Source organism: Lepus europaeus, chromosome 18, assembly GCF_033115175.1.
Source record: "Lepus europaeus isolate LE1 chromosome 18, mLepTim1.pri, whole genome shotgun sequence".
NCBI lineage: Eukaryota > Metazoa > Chordata > Mammalia > Lagomorpha > Leporidae > Lepus > Lepus europaeus.
In genome coordinates this window covers 20145001-20166378 of record NC_084844.1, presented here as the reverse complement: position 1 = coordinate 20166378, position 21378 = coordinate 20145001, and the positions used below count along the sequence as shown (strand labels likewise).

The window sequence follows — 21378 nt, the reverse complement described above, 5'->3', positions numbered from 1 at the left end:
AGCCCGGGCCGGAGCGGCGCATGCGCAGTCTGCTCGGCTGAAGCCAAACGAACAAGGAAGTTCTCATTGGAGCGCAGAAAGTTCGCGGGTGGAGCGGGTGTGCAGCGCCTGCGTCCTGCGGCGAGCGGGCGGACTAGCGGCGGCGTTGCTGGCGGGAGCGGCTGCAACGCCGGTGCCTGAGGAGCGATGCCGAGGGAGATCATCACCTTACAGTTGGGCCAGTGCGGCAATCAGAGTGAGCGACCCTCCGGCCCGTCCGCTCGCCGGGTTGCTGAGGGATCCGCCGCCCTTCCCAGAATCGTAATTCTCCGAAAGGCGGGACGTCCCCGACCCAGGGTCCGGTAGCCCTACCCCGAGGGGCCCTCCCCTGCCCGGTCGCGGCCGTGCAGCCCTTTTCCCCACACACGGGCGAGTCCTCACGCTGACCCTGGACCCAGGCGCTCGGTCCCCCAGCTCGTCATCGGAACCTGCCCAGACCCACATATCCTGTTTCTTCCCCCAGTTGGGTTCGAGTTCTGGAAGCAGCTGTGCGCCGAGCATGGTATCAGCCCCGAGGGCATCGTGGAGGAGTTCGCTACCGAGGGCACGGACCGCAAGGACGTCTTTTTCTACCAGGTGCCCCCCGGGGGCCGGAAGGGACGGGGCAGGGGCTGGCGAAGGGGCCCCGCGGCTGGCTTGGGGAGGGAGGCCCGGCAGGAGCCCGAGTGGGGTTGGACTGGGACCTGGGCCGGCGGCGCTGGCTGACGGGGCCTCCCCTTCCCGGACTCTCGCTGGCAGGCCGATGATGAGCACTACATCCCGCGGGCTGTGCTGCTGGACCTGGAGCCCCGGGTGATCCACTCCATCCTCAACTCTCCCTACGCCAAGCTCTACAACCCGGAGAACATCTACCTGTCTGAGCATGGAGGAGGAGCTGGCAACAACTGGGCCAGTGGATTCTCTCAGGTCATTTGCTATTCCCTGGCACCACCTACAGCTCCCTACGTGGGGAGAAGCCCTGTGACTTCCCAGAGAGATGGAGGGAGACCAGGGATGTGTGAGCGCTGGAGGGAGAGAGACACAGGCTATGGGGAGTCAAACGTGTGACACAAGTATCATGAGGAGCATCCATAGTCCTACGTGCCAGGTCCTTCCAAGCACTTTCCATAGGCTTGGTTATTTAAAGCTCCCAGCACCTCTAGAGATGGGCACTACAGGCCCACAGCATGTGATCTGCCTTTCCGGAATCCAGAAAATTCAGAAAGTACAGGTTTATAACTCACTTAGCAGCAAAAAACATACCTCAATGGAGACAAGCTATTTTATAGGGTTTTTTAAAAAATGTATTTGGGCCGGCGCCGTGGCTCAACAGGCTAATCCTCCGCCTTGCGGCGCCGGCACACCGGGTTCTAGTCCCGGTCGGGGCACCGATCCTGTCCCGGTTGCCCCTCTTCCAGGCCAGCTCTCTGCTGTGGCCAGGGAGTGCAGTGGAGGATGGCCCAAGTGTTTGGGCTCTGCACCCCATGGGAGACCAGGAGAAGCGCCTGGCTCCTGCCATCGGAACAGCGCGGTGCGCCGGCCGCAGCGCACTACCGCGGCGGCCATTGGAGGGTGAACCAACGGCAAAGGAAGACCTTTCTCTCTGTCTCTCTCTCTCTCTCACTGTCCACTCTGCCTGTCAAAAATTAAAAAAAAATAAAAAAAAAAATTTAAAAAAAAAAAAATGTATTTGGGCTGGCGCCGCAGCTCAATAGGTTAATCCTCCCCCTTGCGGCGCCAGCACACCGGGTTCTAGTCCTGGTCGGGGTACCGGAGTCTGTCCCAGTTGCCCCTCTTCCAGGCCAGCTCTCTGCTGTGGCCCGGGAGTGCAGTGGAGGATGGCCCAGGTCCTTGGGCCCTGTGCCCGCATGGGAGACCAGGAGAAGCACCTGGCTCCTGGCTTCAGATCAGCGCGGTGCACCGGCCACATTGTGCCAGCCGCGGCGGCCATTGGAAGGTGAACCAACGGTGGTAAAGGAAGACCTTTCTCTCTCTCTCTCTTTCACTGTCTACTCTCCATGTCAAAAAAAAAAAAAAAAAAAATGTATTTGAAAAGCAGAGCATCAATGAGAGATGGGTGGAGAGAGATCTTCCATCCACTGATTCATTCCCCAAATTGCCCCAACAGCCAGAGCTGGGCCAGACAGAAGCTAGGAGCCAGGAATGGGAGGGAGATACCGAGATCTTTCCTGTGGTTCACTCCCCAGATGGTCACAACAGCCAGGGCTGGTTCAGGCTGAAGCTAGGGTCCAGGAACTCCACCCTGGTCTCCCGCGTGGTGTCAAGGGCCCAACTGCTTGGGCCATCATCTGCTTTCCCAGGTATATTAGGAGGAAGCTGGATGGGAAGCAGAGCAGCTGAGACTGCGGGATGCTGGTGTCGCAGGCAGAGGCTTAGCCCACAGCACCATAACACTGGCCCCAGCCCCAAAGATTGTAGATAAGGGCCTGTGGGCCTGTGTTACTACTTCCATTGTATAGGTCCAGAAACGGGCAGAGTAACCTGCCCGGAGTCACTTAGCTGCAAGGGATGAGAGGTAACGTGTGAACCCAGGTAATCAGAGTGGAGTACTTGTGACCACTGTGCCACGTAGCCTCTTGAGGCAGGTAAAAAGGCAGCTGCGCTCCCGAAATGGACTCGGTGGTACCGGAGGGGAACTGAGGATGGCTGCTCTGTCAGTGGGGTTGTCCCTCAGCCCTGTGCACGCTGACCCTCCCTGTGTCTGCACAGGGAGAGAAGATCCACGAGGACATCTTTGACATCATAGACCGGGAGGCGGACGGCAGCGACAGTCTGGAGGTGAGTGTCGCAGGAGAGCCGGGGGGAAGGCTCGGTAGCACCCTTGACGAGCCCCTGTTGGGCACAAGACCCACCTGTGTGCCCTCGGCACTGGCCAGAAGCCACGGGCCTTCCTGAAGACAAGGCAGAGTCCCCCAAGCTGTATGTGAGGGGACTGGAAGGAAAGGGAGGGCTTGAGAAGATAGGAATCCAAGAAATGATGGGATGGATCAAGTTTGAAATCCTGGACTCCACCCCTTCTTCACGCAGGGCTTCGTGCTGTGTCACTCCATCGCCGGGGGGACAGGCTCTGGCCTGGGCTCCTACCTCTTGGAACGGCTGAATGACAGGTAGGAGCCCAAGAGGCCCTGCGGGTAAGCCTCCCCGTCCACTGCAGCGGGCAGAGCCTTGCTGTGTCCTTCTTAGTGAGGAAGGTGGAGCCACTGTTGAGAACCCGACTGCACTCCCAGCAGTGGGTAGAATCTGGGCCCTGGCCGAAGGTCCAGAGGCTGTGGCCAGGTTGGGAGTTGGAACCCTAGGCCCCAGGGTGTCTCTCTGCCCTTCCTCCTTTGGGGCTGCAGGGTTTCAAAGTCAAGTCTCCCTTCTCTGTGTCTCGGGACCCCATCTGCTTCCCTGTGAACCAGTAGTGGCGTTGGTCTGTTGCACGGACATTCTGTTCTTGCCCCCCTCAGGTACCCCAAGAAGCTGGTGCAGACCTACTCGGTGTTTCCCAACCAGGATGAGATGAGCGACGTGGTGGTCCAGCCCTACAACTCGCTCCTCACGCTCAAGCGACTGACTCAGAATGCAGACTGCGTGGTGAGTCCCAGCGTCTACTTGTCCCCACTCCCAACCTCTGTCCATTTAATCATTTTCGTGTATTTAAAATGTCTGTTTTGTCCCATCAAGGTGGCATGTACCAATGCCATCTCACTAGTCAAAGTGATCAGTTTCAGTTTATAATTGATCATAATGATAGGATTAAGAGTCAAAGGGATCACATAAATAAGACTAGTGTCTGCTAATACTAACTGATATAATTAAAAAGGAGAGAACGATCCAACATGGGAAGCGGGATACATAGCAGACTCAGAATGGCAGATGTCCTGAACAGCACTCTGTCCTCAGAATCAGCCCTTAAGGCATTCAGATCTGGCTGAAGAGCCCATGAGAGTATTTCAGGCATGGAAAACCAAGTCACTCTGGAAAAAAAAAAAAAAAAAACCTAAATGAAAGATCTCTGTGAGTGAGATCCCAGTGGAAAGAACGGGCCATCAAAGAAGGAAGTACCTTTCTCTGAAGGGAGGAGAGAACTTCTACTGACTATGGCCTTGTCTAAATAAGATCAGAGCTGGTGAACCCAAGAGGCTTCCATAGCCTTGGCAGCTCATGACAAGAGCCTCGGGTGATTACTGACTTCATAAATAAGAGTGTCAGTTGTTAAATCAACAACAGGGGTCACTGTGCACTTACTCCCCATGTAGGATCTCTGTCCTTAATGTGTTGTACTATGTGAATTAACAGTATAACTAGTACTCAAACAGTACTTTATACTTTGTGTTTCTGCGTGGGGGCAAACTGTTGAAATCTTTACTTCGTATATATTAAATTGATCTTCTGTATATAAAGATAATTGAAAATGAATCTTGATGAAGAATGGGATGGGAGAGGGAGTGGGAGATGGGATGGTTGCGGGTGGGAGGGTGATTGTGAGGGAAAAAAGACACTATAATCCAAACATTGTACTTTGGAAATTTATATTTTTTAAATAAAAGTAAAAAAAAAAGTCTGTTTTGAGGTGGTTGCCATTTAGCCTGCTGGTTAGATGCTTGTGTCCCACACCGGAGTGCCAGCTCCAGCTCCAGCTCCTGCTGATGCAGACCCTGAGAGGCAGTGGTGACGGCTCAGGTAGTTTAGGTTCCTGCCCCCACGCAGCGTTGGCCTCAGCAGTTGCAGGTATTTGAGGAGTGAACCTGCAGACGGAAGCTCTGCATTTCTGACCATGTGTGCAAGATCCTTTTTGATGGGCCTTTCTGGAAATGAAACGCAAGGTCTCAGAGCCCAGGCTCAGGCAGGGCTCCTGGTTCTCCCATCTCATCCATCTGCCACCCTCGTCTGTCCCCTCCAGGTGGTGCTGGACAACACGGCCCTGAACCTGATAGCCACGGACCGCCTGCACATCCAGAACCCATCCTTCTCCCAGATCAACCAGCTGGTGAGCCCACCCCTGCACTCCTTCCCACTGGAAGTCCTCCTTGCGGGAGGACCGTCGACGGTAGGGGGAGGGGGTCCTACCCAGGCCAGGCCCATGACACAGCACCCCTGTCCCCAGGTGTCCACCATCATGTCAGCCAGCACCACCACCCTGCGCTACCCCGGCTACATGAACAACGACCTCATCGGCCTCATCGCCTCACTCATCCCCACGCCCCGGCTCCACTTCCTCATGACCGGCTACACCCCCCTCACCACGGACCAGTCAGTAAGAGCAGCCCTCAGTGTCCCGGGCCAGCTGGCCCTGACCTGGCCTCTCTCCTCTCCTCGCCGCCCCGGCAGCTGCCCATTGCAGCCCCCAGAGGCCTTGCACTCAGGCACTGGCAGAGCGTGGGCCTGTCTCGCTGCCTCGTCTCCATCTTCCCTGTGCCCTGGGCTCCTGCAGGCCATGTGGCGTGGGGTGCGCTGTTGGCTCCTGCACGAGGACATGTCTGCTGAGCTGACGCTGGTCCTGCCTGAGAGGCCACACTGCTCCAAGTCTGCCGGGGACGTGCCGGCTCCTCTGGATCCCCACACAGTGTCCCGAGTGCTGGTCTGGCCCCTGTGACCGCTGTCCCATCCCTCAGGTGGCCAGCGTGAGGAAGACCACGGTCCTGGACGTCATGCGGCGGCTGCTGCAGCCCAAGAACGTGATGGTGTCCACAGGCCGGGACCGCCAGACCAACCACTGCTACATCGCCATCCTCAACATCATCCAGGGGGAGGTGGACCCCACCCAGGTAGGGGAGGCCCCTTCCTCCTAGCCTGAAGCCGCAGGGGCACAGAGAGGCTGCCACCTCCCGCTGTGCCCACCCAGGTCCACAAGAGCCTGCAGAGGATCCGGGAACGGAAGTTGGCCAACTTCATCCCCTGGGGCCCAGCCAGCATCCAGGTGGCCCTGTCGAGGAAGTCTCCCTACCTGCCCTCAGCCCACCGGGTCAGCGGGCTCATGATGGCCAACCACACCAGCATCTCCTCCGTGAGTCCCCTGATGGGCTGCCTGACTGGGCCTCCCCTCGCCATGTCCCTGCTGGCCCTGCCTCTGGCCTTTTGCCGCGGGATAGCCCAGCCTCGGTGTCCTGGCTCTCCGAGCCATATTGTTCCTCAGCATTGTTGTGACCCCTGCTGTCTGCACTCCCCCAGCTTTTCGAGCGGACCTGCCGCCAGTTCGACAAGCTGCGGAAGCGGGAGGCCTTCATGGAGCAGTTCCGCAAGGAGGACATCTTCAAGGACAACTTCGACGAGATGGACACGTCCAGGGAGATTGTGCAGCAGCTCATCGACGAGTACCACGCAGCCACCCGGCCGGACTACATCTCCTGGGGCACCCAGGAGCAGTGAGCCCCGGGCTGGACCCTCACCTGCCTTACTGGTTGGCCCAGGCCCCGCCCACCCACAGATCAGGGACCTCACGCATCTCTTCCTCATGCACACGTACACGTATGCTCTGTTGGCCTGGGCACGCATTTACTGCTCTTTGAGACTGTTTATCTTTAATAAAGCACTGGCTGTTGTAGCCGTTCATTTCTCCACAATGTAGCAGTGGGTTCGTTTCTGAGAAGAGCAGCGTGGTGGGGGCAAGAGGCGCGGAGTCAACACACAGACCCCGGGAGTCCGGTGAGAGCAGGCTTGAGGCGAGCAGCCTGCAGACTCGTTTATTACAGTTGATACAAAGCTTATATAGCCAAGACCAGCCAATCTGGTCAAGGGGCGGTCTATACCCCAACCAATCACAGCCTGTTGCCAGGCAGTTTCCAGAGCCATCCAATCACAGCCTGTCGCCAGGCAGTTTCAAAGCCATTCCTGACTAACTGACGCTCGCTTGCCAGTGGCCACCTTGGCATGGCCTTCTCATTCCACTACATTTCCCCCTTTTCGTTTATTTTTGAGCAACGGGAGGCATGATTCTTGGCCATACCATTGTTGACCCCGTTTCCATGTGGTCTCCGTACGCAGCTGTGCCTGTCTTAGGTTGTCCCCCAGGGGATCTTACCCGTCGTTGACTAACCAGCGCTCAAATCGAGAGACCACAGGATTGCTTGCTCAGATAGGGGTAGGAATGAGGAATAATGGTTATCAGGAATGGCATGACCGCACACAGGCTGTGGGCTATTGGAGTGGCTGACCAGAGCTAGTGGGGTACACAATGGTAACAGATGTGGCTTTGGGCAGTTTCTTAGGGTAGGATGATAGGGCAGGTGCATCTGCTAACAAGGCGTAGTCTCGGTCTTGTTCAGCTGGTTCTGGTTGGCTGTCAGTTGCAGGCTTGATGTTTCTGGCTGGTACCCAAATGGGCTGTTCTGCATTCTCTGGAAAGACACAAGCATATCCTCGACCCTTGGTTAATAGAAGCCTTTTTACAGGCGTTGGAATCCAGGGCCTGAATTTTGCGTACACTTCAACATTAGCAGCAAACATGCTGATGGCATGGGATCTAGCGGCTGCGCTGAGAGCTTGGGGTGCCCGAGGACTGCCACAAATGTGGGGATCCTCACTGGGTGCAGATGGGATGACATTGCATGAGTTATTGCATAGAGGTCCTCTTAGTTCATCCCACGGGTATGTGGGGGGTAGCTGACTAGGCATTGCTACCTTGTTTGCTACGTTGTTTTTTTCACTGTCAGAGCTCTCTCTCCCTAAGTCATTAACCATTGTCTGTGAGACAGGGACCTGGAGTATCAGGCTCCTGTCACTCACAGATTCACTATCTTTGATAATCTGCACAGGATTCTGAGAGGGGGGTATCTTTCCCATGTCTGAGCGCTTAAGAGAGGCACGGTACGCCAACTCTAGCCAGAGGAAAGACACGTATAGCACTGCTACCGTAACAAAGCAAATTCCTAGCACCTCAGCTGTGGATGGCATTTTGTGGGAGGTTTCCCTATGCTAGACAAACAGATAGTGGTGTATCAGATCGTACGTATGTCCTGTGCTTAGTGGGGGACTTCCTTGATTTGTTAGGTCAAGGCCGTATGCCCACACGGTGTCTCTGGAGTGTCACCTCTCTCGAGTGAGGGAAGATGACTTGGTTCCGAATTCTGGGATGATCAGTCCCTTATGTGAATTCGCCGGGCGAACCGAAAGTAAAAGGAGGAGCCGAGAAGCGACGTACGCTTCAGGGCGGTGTGTGCTAACCTGGGGTCACTTAGACCGAGGACAAGGACAAGGAAAGGGGCGTAGGAGGGGGTTCTGTGCTCACCCTCACAGAACCGAACAGCACACCAAACACCGAGGGGCCTACTTGCCGAAATCCAGGGGGGACCTCGCCGAGTCCGACACACTGTCTCTTTCTCAGTCACGTTGGCGCGCCAGATGTAGCCGTTGAATCGTTGAATTCTCTACAATGTAGCAGTGGGTTCGTTTCTGAGAAGAGCAGCGTGGTGGGGGCAAGAGGCGCGGAGTCAACACACAGACCCCGGGAGTCCGGTGAGAGCAGGCTTGAGGCGAGCAGCCTGCAGACTCGTTTATTACAGTTGATACAAAGCTTATATAGCCAAGACCAGCCAATCTGGTCAAGGGGCGGTCTATACCCCAACCAATCACAGCCTGTTGCCAGGCAGTTTCCAGAGCCATCCAATCACAGCCTGTCGCCAGGCAGTTTCAAAGCCATTCCTGACTAACTGACGCTCGCTTGCCAGTGGCCACCTTGGCATGGCCTTCTCATTCCACTACAGGCTGTCAATCAAGTCGCCCGTCTCTCTGAAGCCTTCAGAACCGCGGAAGGTGGCAACACCTGTTCTTTCTCCTTTGTTCTGACAGCATCCGCTCCCACTTCCGGTATCTTCAACTCTCACACCGGCCCCGCCCCCAGCTTTTCCTGCCTAGTTTTGGAGAACACAGGTGGGGTGTGACACCCCTGACATTCCTTCCCAGGGCAGAAAGGCCCAGAGCAATGATCGTGTGCTCTGTCCAGTGCACTCTGGGGCCTAGTTCCCGGCCCCCCCTCACCGTGGCCAGTGAACTACCCCGTGGCCAGTGAACATGCCACCAGTTTCACGGTCCCACATCACAATTGCACCGCCACCAGTAGGCCAGGAGAAGCAGTGAATCAGACCAATTGCCTGTCCGCTTCTTGCCAGCAGGGCGGTGCTGGTGAGCCAGTCCCATCCCACAGAGCCGCCCCTTCAGGCAGCTGCAGGTACAACAAGTTAGAGACCAAGTCCAAAGCCTAGGCTCCAAGCATAGGTTCCACAGCTAAGGCACCCTGATTCTGTTCTCAGGTCTCCGGTTATTTAAAGGGCCAGTTCCTCCCATTTCTGGTGGCAGATGGCAGAGAAGCAGTCAGAGGCTTAAATCTGGGCTCGTCGAGTGGCGTAGGTCCTCTGTGGACTCTAGTGAATTGTCAGAGGCTCGTTAGGCTCTTGGAGACCCCAAAGGTGAATGTTGCAGTGCTAGCTAACAAGCATACATATACTGTGCTGCGTGCGTGATTGTGTTTAATCCTCTTGACATCCCTATGAAGCAGCAAATACTAAATCTTTTTTTTTTTTTTAATTTTTATTTTTTGACAGGCAGAGTGGACAGTGAGAGAGAGAGACAGAGAGAAAGGTCTTCCTTTTGCCGTTGGTTCACCCTCCAATGGCTGCCGCGGTTGGCGCGCTGCGGCCGGCGCACCGCGCTGATCCCATGGCAGGAGCCAGGTGCTTCTCCTGGTCTCCCATGGGGTGCAGGGCCCAAGGACTTGGGCCATCCTCCACTGCACTCCCTGGCCACAGCAGAGAGCTGGCCTGGAAGAGGGGCATCCGGGACAGGACCGGTGCCCCGACCGGGACTAGAACTCGGTGTGCTGGCGCCGCAAGGCGGAGGATTAGCCTAGTGAGCCGCGGCGCCGGCCCAAATACTAAATCTTTATAAGACAAAGTGGGTGGGTGTTGTGTCACAGTGAGTTAAGCCACCACATGGAATGCCCACGGCCTGTATCCGAGTGACTGGGTCTGGTTCAGCTGCTCTGCTCATGATCCAGCTTCCTGCTAACGAGCGTCCTAGGAGCCAGCAGGCGATGGCTCAAGTACTTGAGTCCCTGCCACCTACCTGGGAGGCGCAGGGGTTCAAGCTCCTTTAGCCTGGGTGAGCCCAGGCTGTTGATGGCCTTTGAAGAATAAGCCTGATGATCTCTCTCCTTGCCACTCTACCTTTCAAATAAATAAAAATGAACATTGAAACGAAGTGGGCTGGGGCTGGCGCTGGTGCTCTGAGTTAGCAGGTGAAACTGCTGCCTTGCAGCATTGGCATCATATGGGCGCCAGTTGGAGTCCCAGCTGCTCCACTTCTAATCCAGCTCTCTGCTAACGCACCCGGGGAAGCAGCAGAAATTTGCCCCAAGTGTTTGGGCCCCTGCCACCAGGGAGACCTGGATGAAGCTCCTGGTTCCTAGCTTCAGCCTGGCCCAGCCCTAGCTGTTCTGGCCATTTGGGGAGTGAACTGGCAAATGGAAAATCCTCTCTCTCTCTCTCTCTGCCTCTCCTCTGTAACTCTTTCAAATAATAAATAAAATCTTAAAAAACTAAGCGGGGAAACAGGCTGAGAATGGTCAGATTACCAAGTGACCTAACTAGTCAACGGCACAGCTGGATTTAAACCCTGGTTTGGGCCGGCGCCGTGGCTCAACAGGCTAATCCTCTGCCTAGCGGCGCCGGCACCCCAGGTTCTAGTCCCAGACAGGGCGCCGGATTCTGTCCCGGTTGCCCCTCTTCCAGGCCAGCTCTCTGCTATGGCCCAGGAGTGCAGAGGAGGATGGCCCAAGTGCTTGGGCCCTGTACCCCAAGGGAGACCAGGACAAGCACCTGGCTCCTGCCTTCAGATCAGCCGCGGCGGCCATTGGAGGGTGAACCAATGGCAAAGGAAGACCTTTCTCTCTCTGTCTCTCTCACTGTCCACTCTGCCTGTCAAAAATAAAAAATAAATAAATAAATAAACCCTGGTTTGATTGAGTGGTGTCTGTGTCCCTAACCATTGCACTGTCCTGCCCTTTGTGATGCAGGCTGCTGTAGAATTGTCCTAGTTTTGGAGCCACTGCAGAGTTCAAGGACTGTAGGGACCTTGAACCCCTGTGCAGAGAGGACAGGTTCAGTACCTGGAGCGGCGGTGGGGAGTGTCCCCATCACCCAGGTCAGGGCAACTGGCATCCTGTACCCACACTCCGGATGTCGGGGAACCAGGCCCCAGTGGGACCAGGAGGAGCCGGCCTGGCGGGGCTTAGCGTGAGGGTGAAGCAGGAGTCCAGGGAAGTTTCTGCTACTCTCCCTACAGCTGAGGAGCGCGGAGCGCTGGTCAAGTGGTGTTTTCCCCTTTTACATCAGAAAGCACCCTTGGTCACACTGGCCTGGGACATACGCTGCCTCCCATGAGCCCATTTATCTTTTTAAAATTAACTTACTCGTTTTATTAAGTTTATTTATTTACTTAAAGGCAGAGTTACACAGACACAGACACAGAGATCTTCCATCCACTGGTTCACTACCCAATGACCACTACATCCTGGCTGGGCCAGGCCTAAGCCAGGAGTCTGGAACTCCACCTGGGTCTCCCAGTGGGTGGCAGACACCCAAGGACTTGGGCCATTATCCGCTGCTCTCCCTGGGCACATTAGCAGGGAGCTGGATCAGAAGTGGAGCAGCCGGGATCTGAACCAGCGCTCAAAGGGGACGCCGGCACTGCACCACAACGCCGGCCCTGAGGCCACGTATCTCTAGGAAAGCTGTGCATCCAGGCCAGACCCCAGTGAACAGGGGGCTCTTGCAGGACTGCTGAGCCAAGAACAGGCAGCCAGAGCCAGGCCCCCAGCTGCGTGAGAAGTGATAGGGAGGCCACAAGCCTGTCACTGTCAGTGCCAGGGCGGCAGGGGCTGACTTGGGGAGAGCCAGGTGGGTCAGAGTTAACCAGCTGCCGGTCCTCCCAGGAGGGCGTCCGTGACAGCCAGTGTGCACCTGGTCCCCTCTCAGGGCCACCCTGCCTCACTGCTCTCCCGTCACTGCCCTGCTCTGATGACCAGCTTTTCATCACCTGGGACATCTGCTCGCGTGGCTGGTGTTGAGGGGGCATCCTGGCCAGCCAGTGGAGCAGAGCTGCTGCGTGTGAGCAGCCAGTTGGACCACCTCCAGGCCACAGCAACCCCAGGGCCCTCCGGGGCAGGATCCAGTTCAACAGAGCGCAGAGCCCCAGGCAGGCACCCCCAGGTGGTCCCGAGTAAAACAGTGAGACCTGGACGGTACAGCAGTCAACACCCTGGATCGGCACAGCTGCCTCCTTTTCCTGCCTGAGTCCCAGCCGACAGGCAGGCACTTCAGTGCCAGATTCGGGATCAGGCCCCTCCCCCAAAGCTATTTCCAGATCGCCCATCCCCCAACCCCAGAACAGCCCCTCCCTGTTCTTGGCCTGCTGTAAACCCCGAAGTGCGGGACCAGAGAGCAGCGCCAGGTCAGGTGGAAAGGGACGGAGGTCTCTGGGATTAGGGCAGGGGGTGGTGCTGGGAGCAACAGGCTCTGTGGTTTGAGACCGCACAGAAGTCACGATTCCCATGGAGACAGGGCTGCCACGGGGAAGCTGGAGGGAAGGTGAATGCCCAAGCCTGGGACTGGGACCTCTTCTGACTAAACCGTAAGAGAAGGTTAGCGTACAGAGGGAATGTTCCAGGGCAGGCATTGGGCCCAGCCACAGTTACACGGGACACCTGCAGCCCATATCACAGAGCTTGGGTTTGAGTCCTGGCTCTGCTCCCAATCCCAGCTTCTTGCCAACGTGCACCCTGGGGGAGGCAGCAGTTGATGGCTCAAGTTCCTGGGTCCCTGCCATCCATGTGGGAGACCTGGAGATTGACTTCTGGGCTCCTGGCTTCAACCTGGCCTGGTTCTGGCTATTGCAGGCATGTGAGAGGTGAACCAGCAGATGGCGCTCTATCTGTGTGTGTATGTGTCTTTCTGTCTCCTTGCCTTTCAAATAAACTCAGTAATTTTCTAAAAAAATAATAAATGAAAAATAGGCCTTAAAAGTAAAAATAAAATAAAGGTAGTATTTCCAGAAAATTCCAATGGGTGTGACCCTAGGATCCTGGAACATGCACAAGACAGGAGCTCTACAGCAGGAGGTAAACACCAAACATTGAGTTGTGTAAACAAATCTAAAACTTGTGGCCTGTAACTCGGGAAAGAGGAATGAGATGAGGCCAAGAGATGACCAGCACACACTGGGGTCAGGAGCCATGGTGAGCAGACACCGGCCAAAGCGTGGGTTAGTCTGTAAAGCCTCGTCCGTGCTTTCCACCAGTCACAAGCATTCTAGATCTTTCCAGAAATGAGTGCTCCCTACTCAGTGGAGTCAGTTACCATCCAGCATAGAGTGCACCCCCTAGTAACGCCCCCTCCAACGCTCACTCCCTCCCAGTTACCGCTCAGGTATTCTAAGCAGGAAGGGGGCTGGCCTTCGGAAGAGAAACATTTTACACCACAAGACATTCTGATTACTAATCTGGCATTCAGAAGTTTTCAGTCAACTCCCTAGGGCCTGATCATCCCAGGCCCTGCTAGTCAGGGTGTGAAGCCCCCATGGGACCCAGTGGGAAACACCCTTCCGTTCTCTCACGCTAGCCTGGCCACAGAAGCTGGAGGAAGACAGCTCTTCCCCCCATCCCTCGCCGAATTATTAATGGGGTAACCGCAACGGGGTAACCGCGGTTGCAGCATGGGAAGTCCTGAGTCCCGAGAGCACTCCTAGATTTGGTTTTAAAACTGAATTCTCTAATTCCCTCAGTTCTAGGTACACTGCGACAGTTGGTTTCCCAAAATTAAAGACCAGCATAGATATTTTTATTTAAAAAGATTTATTTATTTATTTGTAATGCAGAGTTACAGAGAGAGAAGAAAGAGAAATATCTTCCATCCACTGGTTCACTCCCCAGTTGGTTGCAACAGCCAGGGCTGGGCCAGGCTGAAGCCAGGAGCCCGGAGCTTCATCAGGGTCTCCCACATGGGTGCAGGCATACAAGTACTTGGGCCATCTTTTGTGCTTTCCCAGGTGTGTTAGCAGGGAGCTGGCTTAGAGATGGAGCAGCCAGGACACGAACTGGCACCCATATGGATGCCAGTATCACAAGTGATGGCTTAGCCCACCATGCCATGCAATGGTATCAGCCCCAGTTAGGGAATCTTGAAATGGAGGCAGGTTTTAACCTCACAATTAAGATGCTGGTTAATGGGGCCAGTGTTGCAGCATTGCAAGTAAAGCGGCTGCCTGCAATGCTGGCATCCTATATGGGCGCTGGTTTGTGTCCTGGCTGCTCCACTCACTTCTGATCCAGCTCCCTGCTAATGCACCTGGGAAAGCAGCAGATTGTGGCCCAACTGGTTGGGCACCTGCTACCCATGTGGGAGACCTGGAAGAAGCACCAGGTCCAACCCTGGCTGTTGCGGCCATCTGGGGAGTGAACCAGGGGATGGAAGATCTCTCTCTCTCTGTAACGCTTTCAAATAAATCAATAAATCTTTTTTAAATTTACTGATTTATTTGAAAGGCAGAGTTATAGAGAGGCAGAGAGAGAGAGGTCTTCCATCTGCAGGTTCACTCCCCAAATGGCTGCAATGGCCAGGGCTGGGCCAATCCGAAGCCAGGAGCCAGGAGCCTCCTCCGGGTCCTCCATGCAGGCACAGTTCAGGAACAGAGTGGACAGGAAGAAAAAGGTATAGAGTAGAGAGACAGTGCCTTAGAACCCTGTCTGGTCCTGTCTAGAAAGAGAGAGAGAGAAGGAGAGGGAGAGGAAGAGGGAGAGGGAGGGAGGGAGAGAGAGAGGAAGAGAGAGAGAGAGAGAGTCCCGCCCAGTTGTTGGCCTCTTCTATGAGGCTGGAAAGGGAGTGGTTACATGGTGCTTCCCAGGTCCCAGGTGAAGGGAGATAGTCCTGGGAAAGGGGTTATTTGACTGACAGGTAGGCAGACAGGATGACATGGCGGGGAGGTAAGGCTTGCAGCCCGGGGTCCTAATCTAGCCCCCTGCCTTATCCCATATCAAAACAGAAGAATAAGCCTAACTTCTTAGAGGTGGAGACCACGACTTCCTTCTTTCTCACAGATACTTACTCTCTAGTAAAAAAAAACATGGGAGACACAAGAGTTTAGCATTATTTCAAGAATCAGCGCATAGGGAGTCAGTGTTGTGGCACAGTGGGTTAAGCTGCTGCCCATGATGCCAGCATACCATACGGTTTGATTCCCAGCTGCTTACATTCACATCAAAGTAAACTTATTGGGGCAGGCATTGTGGTGCCGTGGCTATCACGAAGTGCCAGTTCACATCCGGGCTGCTCTGCTTCCAAGCCAGCTCCCTACTAACGTGCCTAGGAAGACAGCAGATGATGGCCCAAGTACATGGGTAACTGCCACCCATATGGGAGACTGGAGTTCTGGGCTCCTGGCTTTGGCCTGGCCCAGCCCTGGCCTTTGCAGCCATTTGGGGAGTGAGCCAACGGATGGAAGATCTCTCTCTCCCTCTCTCTCTCTCTCTGTAACTGCCTTTCAAATGGAAGGGAGGGAGGGAGGGAGGGAGGGAGGGAGGTGGGCAAGAAGAAGGGATGGGAGGGAAGAAGGAAGGAATGTCTGTGGGAAATCTGGATTGAGTTCTCAGCTACGGGCTTTTGGCCCGGCCCACTCTTAGCCACTGCAGGCACTTAGGAATTGAACCAGCGAATGGAAGCCCTGTCTAGTTGTTGGAAAACGGAAATTAAAGTTTATTTTGGTGCAAAAACTGTTTTTGAAATTGACTTTTTTTTTTTTTTGGACAGGCAGAGTGGACAGTGAGAGAGAGAGAGACAGAGAGAAAGGTCTTCCTTTTTGCCGTTGGTTCACCCTCCAATGGCCGCCACAGCTGGCGCGCTGTGGCCAGCGCACCGCGCTGATCCCAAGGCAGGAGCCAGGTGCAGGGCCCAAGCACTTGGGCCATCCTCCACTGCACTCCCGGGCCACAGCAGAGAGCTGGCCTGGAAGAGGGGCAACCGGGACAGAATCCAGCAACCCTGACCAGGACTAGAACCCGGTGTGCCGGCGCCGCTAAGCAGAGGATTAGCCTGTTGAGCCGCGGCGCCGGCCTGAAATCAACATTTTTTTCATAATGCATTTTATTTAAAAAAATATTTGTTTGAAAAGTAGAGTTACAGAGAGAGAGAGAGAGAGAGAGAGAAAACTTCCATCCTCTGGTTCACTTCCCAAATGGCTGCAATAGCCAGGGCAAAGCAAGGAGCCAAGAGCTTCATCTGGGTTTCCCATGTTGCACCAGGGGTCCAAGTACCTGGGCCATTCTCTGATGCTTTTTCCAGGCCATCAGGGAGCTGGATCAGAAGTGGGGCAGGCAGTGGCTTAACCCACTGCGTCATAATGCGGACCCCCATAATATACATCTCCCATGAGAAGACCTTTGTGTGGATGGATTTCAGAAACGAGTTGTAGGGGCTGCTGTTGTGGCACAGTGGGTTAAGCTGCCACTTGCATCGCCAGCATCCCATGTCAGAGCACTGGTTCAAGTCCCGGCTGCTCTGTTTCTAATCCAGCTTTCTGTTAATGTGCCTGGGACAATGGCAGGTGATGGACCAAGTGCTTTGGGTCCCTGACACCCAGATGAGAGAACTGGATAGAATTTCTGGCTCCTGGCCCAGCCCTGGCCATTGCAGTCATTTGGGGAGTGAACCAGCAGATGCAAGAACGACCTCTCTATGTGTGTCTCTCTCCTCTCTCTATAACTCTGCCTTTAAAATTAACAAATAAATCCTTTTAAGAGTTTTTACATCAAACTAAACTTATATTTTAATTTCATTTCCATGAACATTTTGAACAGCCGTGTACAATGGCTAGTGTTCATGGCAATAATTTTAGTGTTTTAAGTTATGAAACTTAAGAGAAATTATCTAGTTACCTGGAAAATATTTAAGTCAGTTATCTACATGGAGAAAATAATCTTTAATTTATTCAAGAGGCAGAGAGATAGAGACAGAGAAAGAAGAGAGGTAAACAGAGAGCTCCCATCTACTAGTTTACTCCTCAGATGCTCACAGTGGCCAGGGCCAGGTGGGCCAGGCCCAAGCCAGGAACAAGAAGCTCAGTGCAGCCCCCCATGTAGGTGGCAGGGACTCAGTCACTTGAGCCATCACCTGCTGCCCCCAAGAATTACATTGGCAGGAGCTGAAGTCTGGAGCTGGGACTGGGCATCAAACCCAGGTACTCTGTACAGGACTCAGACAGCTTAAAAAAAAAAAGATTTATTTATTTGAAAGGCAGAGTTAAAGAGAGGAAGAGGGAGGGAGGGAGAGAGAGAGAGAGAGAGAGAGAGGTCTTCCATCCCCTGGTTCACTCCCCAGGTGGCTGCAATGGCTGGAGCTGTCCCAATCTAGGGCCAGGACCAGGAGCCAGGACCTTCTTCCCAGTCTCCCATGTGGGTGCAGCTGGGACTCGAACCAGCACCCACATGGGATGCTGGCACTGCAGGTGGCAGCTTTACCTGCTATGCCACAGTGCTGGCCCCAGGACTCAGATTTCTTAACAAGGGACTGGCGTTGTAGTCAAGTGGGATCAGCTGATACCTGCAACACCAGCATCCCACATGGGCACCAGTTAGAGTCCTGGCTGTCCCATGTCTGATCCAGCTCCTACTAATGCGCCTGGGAAAGCAGCAGAAGATGGCCACGTGCTTGGGCCCCTGCACCCACGTGGGAAACCTGAATGAAGCTCCTGGCTTCGGTCTGGCCCAGCTCTGGCAGCTGTGGCCATTTGGGGAGTGAACCAGAGGATGGAAGACTTCTCTCTCTGCCTCTGCCTCTCTGTAACTCCGCCTTTCAAATACATAAATAAATCTTATAAAAGAAATCTTAACAAGCATCTTAACAGCTAGGCCAAACATGTGCCCTTGGAATCTCTTGGTTTGGTTTTCTGCTGATAAAAGGGGTTAACAATGAAGGGCTGCTGTTTACCCCGCGCGAGAGAGTGACCTTCCTTGGGACTTCTGGCATCCTGTCCACGGCTCTCCTGGCATTGATTCCACCATATAAATGGTAATAATTTCATGGTTCATTCCCACCTCCCTGGGTGGCCTACGCATTTCCTATGGGCTGGGACTGTGTCTTTGATCTGTTTTCCATATCTACTGCAGACCTGCACATTGTAGCTGTTCAACAAATATTTGTTGAACAAATGAAAGAATGATGTCATAGCGTCTCCCCCTCGCCTTTCCTTCAGCAGGACCTTGTCACATAATCAAGTAACAGTGTAGCCGGGAAAGATTCACGTGTTCACCGGCCAGCCCACAGATCAGGAACACTGCGACTTCAGTTCAGACGGTTTTCAGAAAGGAGGCAGGAAAAGGGGGGGGAGGAAACACAGGATTTTGGCAATTAGAATTGAGTTATTTTATGTGTGCCATAAGAAAGCTATCCCAAGATTCTTGCACTGAATCACTTATGGTACCAGGAACCAAACGGTTGGATGTGGCTGAATTTCCGATACTTGATCCTTTGGAAAACTTCCCAGTGGATACATTATACCAGGTGCCATTAGCACCTGACTGGAAACAAACCAGTGACTACAAGAATTTTACTTCCTGCAACATCAAATACTAGCCCTGAATCATGGGCTGGATGTGTAGACAGCTGCACAAAGCACATTATCAGCGGAGGGTAAGGTAGTCCCAAGCCGACCTGCAAGGTCAGCTGGGAGAAGGGGCAGTCAGAGAACTGGCACGGCCGGAATGCCACCTGCAGAATAAAACCACGTTGCCAGCTGGATGTGCTGGTCTCAGACAACTGTGCTGCTCAAAGAGCACGGTCAAGAGAGGGCCAGCAGGAGGTGGTGCAGAGTGAGAGACGCCCAGGGGTTCCTGCAGCTGGGCCAGTAAGGACAGCGCAGGCCCATACTGCCCCAAACTCACCCAAAGCCCTGAGAATGACCCTGCTTCCTTCCCTGACCCACCCTCCTCCCTGTTCCCTGTAACTCCCATCCTCCCTAGGGGTTCCTAAACCAGAGGAAGCCGGCCTCTGCAGCTTTGCTCTCTTGCCCACCCAGGTTTCCAGTTCTGGAAATGGTTTTACCCTGAGCGCCCATCAGCCTGGACCCCAACCAAGGATGAAAATGAATCCCAGAGAGCACGGATTACAGAGATGCTACAAAGAACCCTGGGTCCCCGAGGCTCTTGGAAAGGATGCAGGAGAGATGAAGAGAATGGGATCAGGAGGGCCAGACCAAGACACAACAAGGCCCAAGAGGGTCTCCCCCCAGCATGACCCCTCGAAGTCTTTGTGATTGGATCAGGGCTGCGAACATCACTGCCCATCTGGCGTCCAGTTATGTCCGTGATCTCCCCCACAGTGACCGTGCTAGGCCTACCGGGTCTGTTCCTTTGGATGCACAGTTGTCCCCAGCTCATTCAGCAGGTCCCTGTCTGCCACCTCTCACCCAGCTGTGTGTACATGTCACTGGTCACTACTGCGATCAGGTGATGTGGCAGCTGCTGTGACGTCCTGGGCCCCCGGTCTGAGCACTTCCACACTTCCATTCATGGTTACCTAACTGTGAATACACACATTCCTCTGCTTTACCCTACGCCAATTGTTTTTGTTTGTTTGTTTGTTTTGGAAGACAGAGTTACAGAGAGAGGTGGAGACACAGAGAGAAGTCTTACATCCCCTGGTTCACTCCCCAGTTGGCCGCAATACCAGAGCTGTGCCGATCCGAAGCCAGGAGCTTCCTCCAGGTCTTCCATGTGGGTGTAGGGGCCCAAGGACTTGGGCCATCTTCTGCTGCTTTCTCAGGCCAAAGCAGAGAGCTGGATTGGGAGTGGAGCAGCTGGGTCTAGAACCGAAGCCCATATAGGATGCCAGCGCTTCAGGCCAGGGCTTTAACCCGCTGCACCACAGTGCCGGCCCACCAATTGTTCTTAACCTTTGCTGATTCATGTGTCTTTTTAAGAATCTGTCATGTATACTTCCGAAGGGGGGAAAAATACATGTATGGTTTTGCACACAATTCCAAGACAGTCTTTAAATTTTTTAAAAAGATTTATTTATCTGAAAGGCAGACTGACAAAGAGAAAGGAAAAGAGACAAAGAGAGATCTTTGGTTCACTTCCCAAATGGCCACAATAGCCAGGGCTGGGTCAGGCCAAAACCAGATGCCAGCAACTCATCCAGGTCTCCCACATGGATGGCAGGGATCCAAGCACTTGGGCTATCCTCTGCTGCTTTCCCAGGGGCGTGAGCGGAGAGCTGACTCAGAAGTGGAGCAGCTGGGACTGGAACCAGCACTCTCACATGGGATGCGGGTGTCGCAGGCGGCAGCTTAACACACTGTGCCACAACACTTGCCCCTTCAAGACATTCACGACTTATAAAGGCCATCCTAGGAACCCCAGCCTGATGCTAAGACTCCTGATGGTAGGAAATAAGGACACTTTCTAATAGGCAGTCAGGAGAAGACCAGCCTAAACTTAATTCTTTCCCGCTTGTTCTCCATAGGCATCGAAGCCTGCAAAGGGTTTGGGAACAACCGTTGGCCATCCTAATCCCTGCATCCTGCCAGGCGCTGCAGTCTCCTGTCCACTGGGCTCAGACAGCAGGCACATCATAGCCAACGGAAGCGGCAGCTCCTCTCTGAGCCTGACACACAGGTTCCTCCTGGTTCCCACACCCAACCTCTCCCACCTGCAGATCTAGCCCAGACCTTTTCCCATGAGCATCCAGGCCAGCAGGTGAATCTGGGGTTCACTTTGTCACCTTGAAACATTTGACACAGCAGTTCAGAGGCTGCTTGGGATGCCAGGGTCCCATATCAGAAAACCCAGTTCCAGTCTTGGCTCAACTTACTACTAATGTGCACCCTAGGAGGCAGCAGAAAATGGCTCAAGGACTTAGGTCCCTGCCACTCTGTGGGAGACCCAGATTGAGTTTGGGCACCTGGCTTCCACCTGGCCCAGACCTAACTGCTGTGGGCATTTGAAGGAGTGACCAGTGGATAGAAGGTCTCTCTTTCTCTGTATTTCAAATAAAATGAAAAATATATATATACTTTTAAAAGAAAATTAAGGGGCTGGCACAGTGGCATAGCATTAGGTAAAGCTGCCACCTGAAGCGTTGGCATCCCATATGGGCACCAGTTAGAGTCTCAGCTGCCCCACCTCTGATCCAGCTCTCTGCTATGGCCTGGGAAAGCAGTAGAAGATGGCCCAAGTCCTTAGGTCCCTGCACCTGTGTTGGGAGACCCAGAAGAAGCTCCTGGCTCCTGGTTCCTGGCTTCGGATCGGCCCAGCTCTAGCCATTGTGGCCACTTGGGGAGTGAATCAGTGGATGGAAGATCTCTATCTGCCTCCTT

The 21378-nt window shown here is 54.2% G+C and overlaps 1 protein-coding gene across 1 annotated transcript; it reads left to right on the top strand.

The window, feature by feature from the left end:
• The first annotated feature begins 96 nt into the window (after nucleotides 1-96).
• On the top strand, nucleotides 97-6561 carry LOC133777130 (tubulin gamma-1 chain). Its single transcript, XM_062216577.1, has 11 exons — nucleotides 97-235; nucleotides 503-615; nucleotides 778-945; nucleotides 2749-2817; nucleotides 3067-3146; nucleotides 3489-3615; nucleotides 4925-5011; nucleotides 5129-5278; nucleotides 5637-5789; nucleotides 5867-6028; nucleotides 6193-6561. The coding sequence occupies exons 1-11, from the start codon at nucleotides 187-189 to the stop codon at nucleotides 6388-6390; spliced, it is 1356 nt and encodes a 451-aa protein (XP_062072561.1). The 5' UTR covers nucleotides 97-186; the 3' UTR covers nucleotides 6391-6561.
• Nucleotides 6562-21378: the final 14817 nt, after the last annotated feature.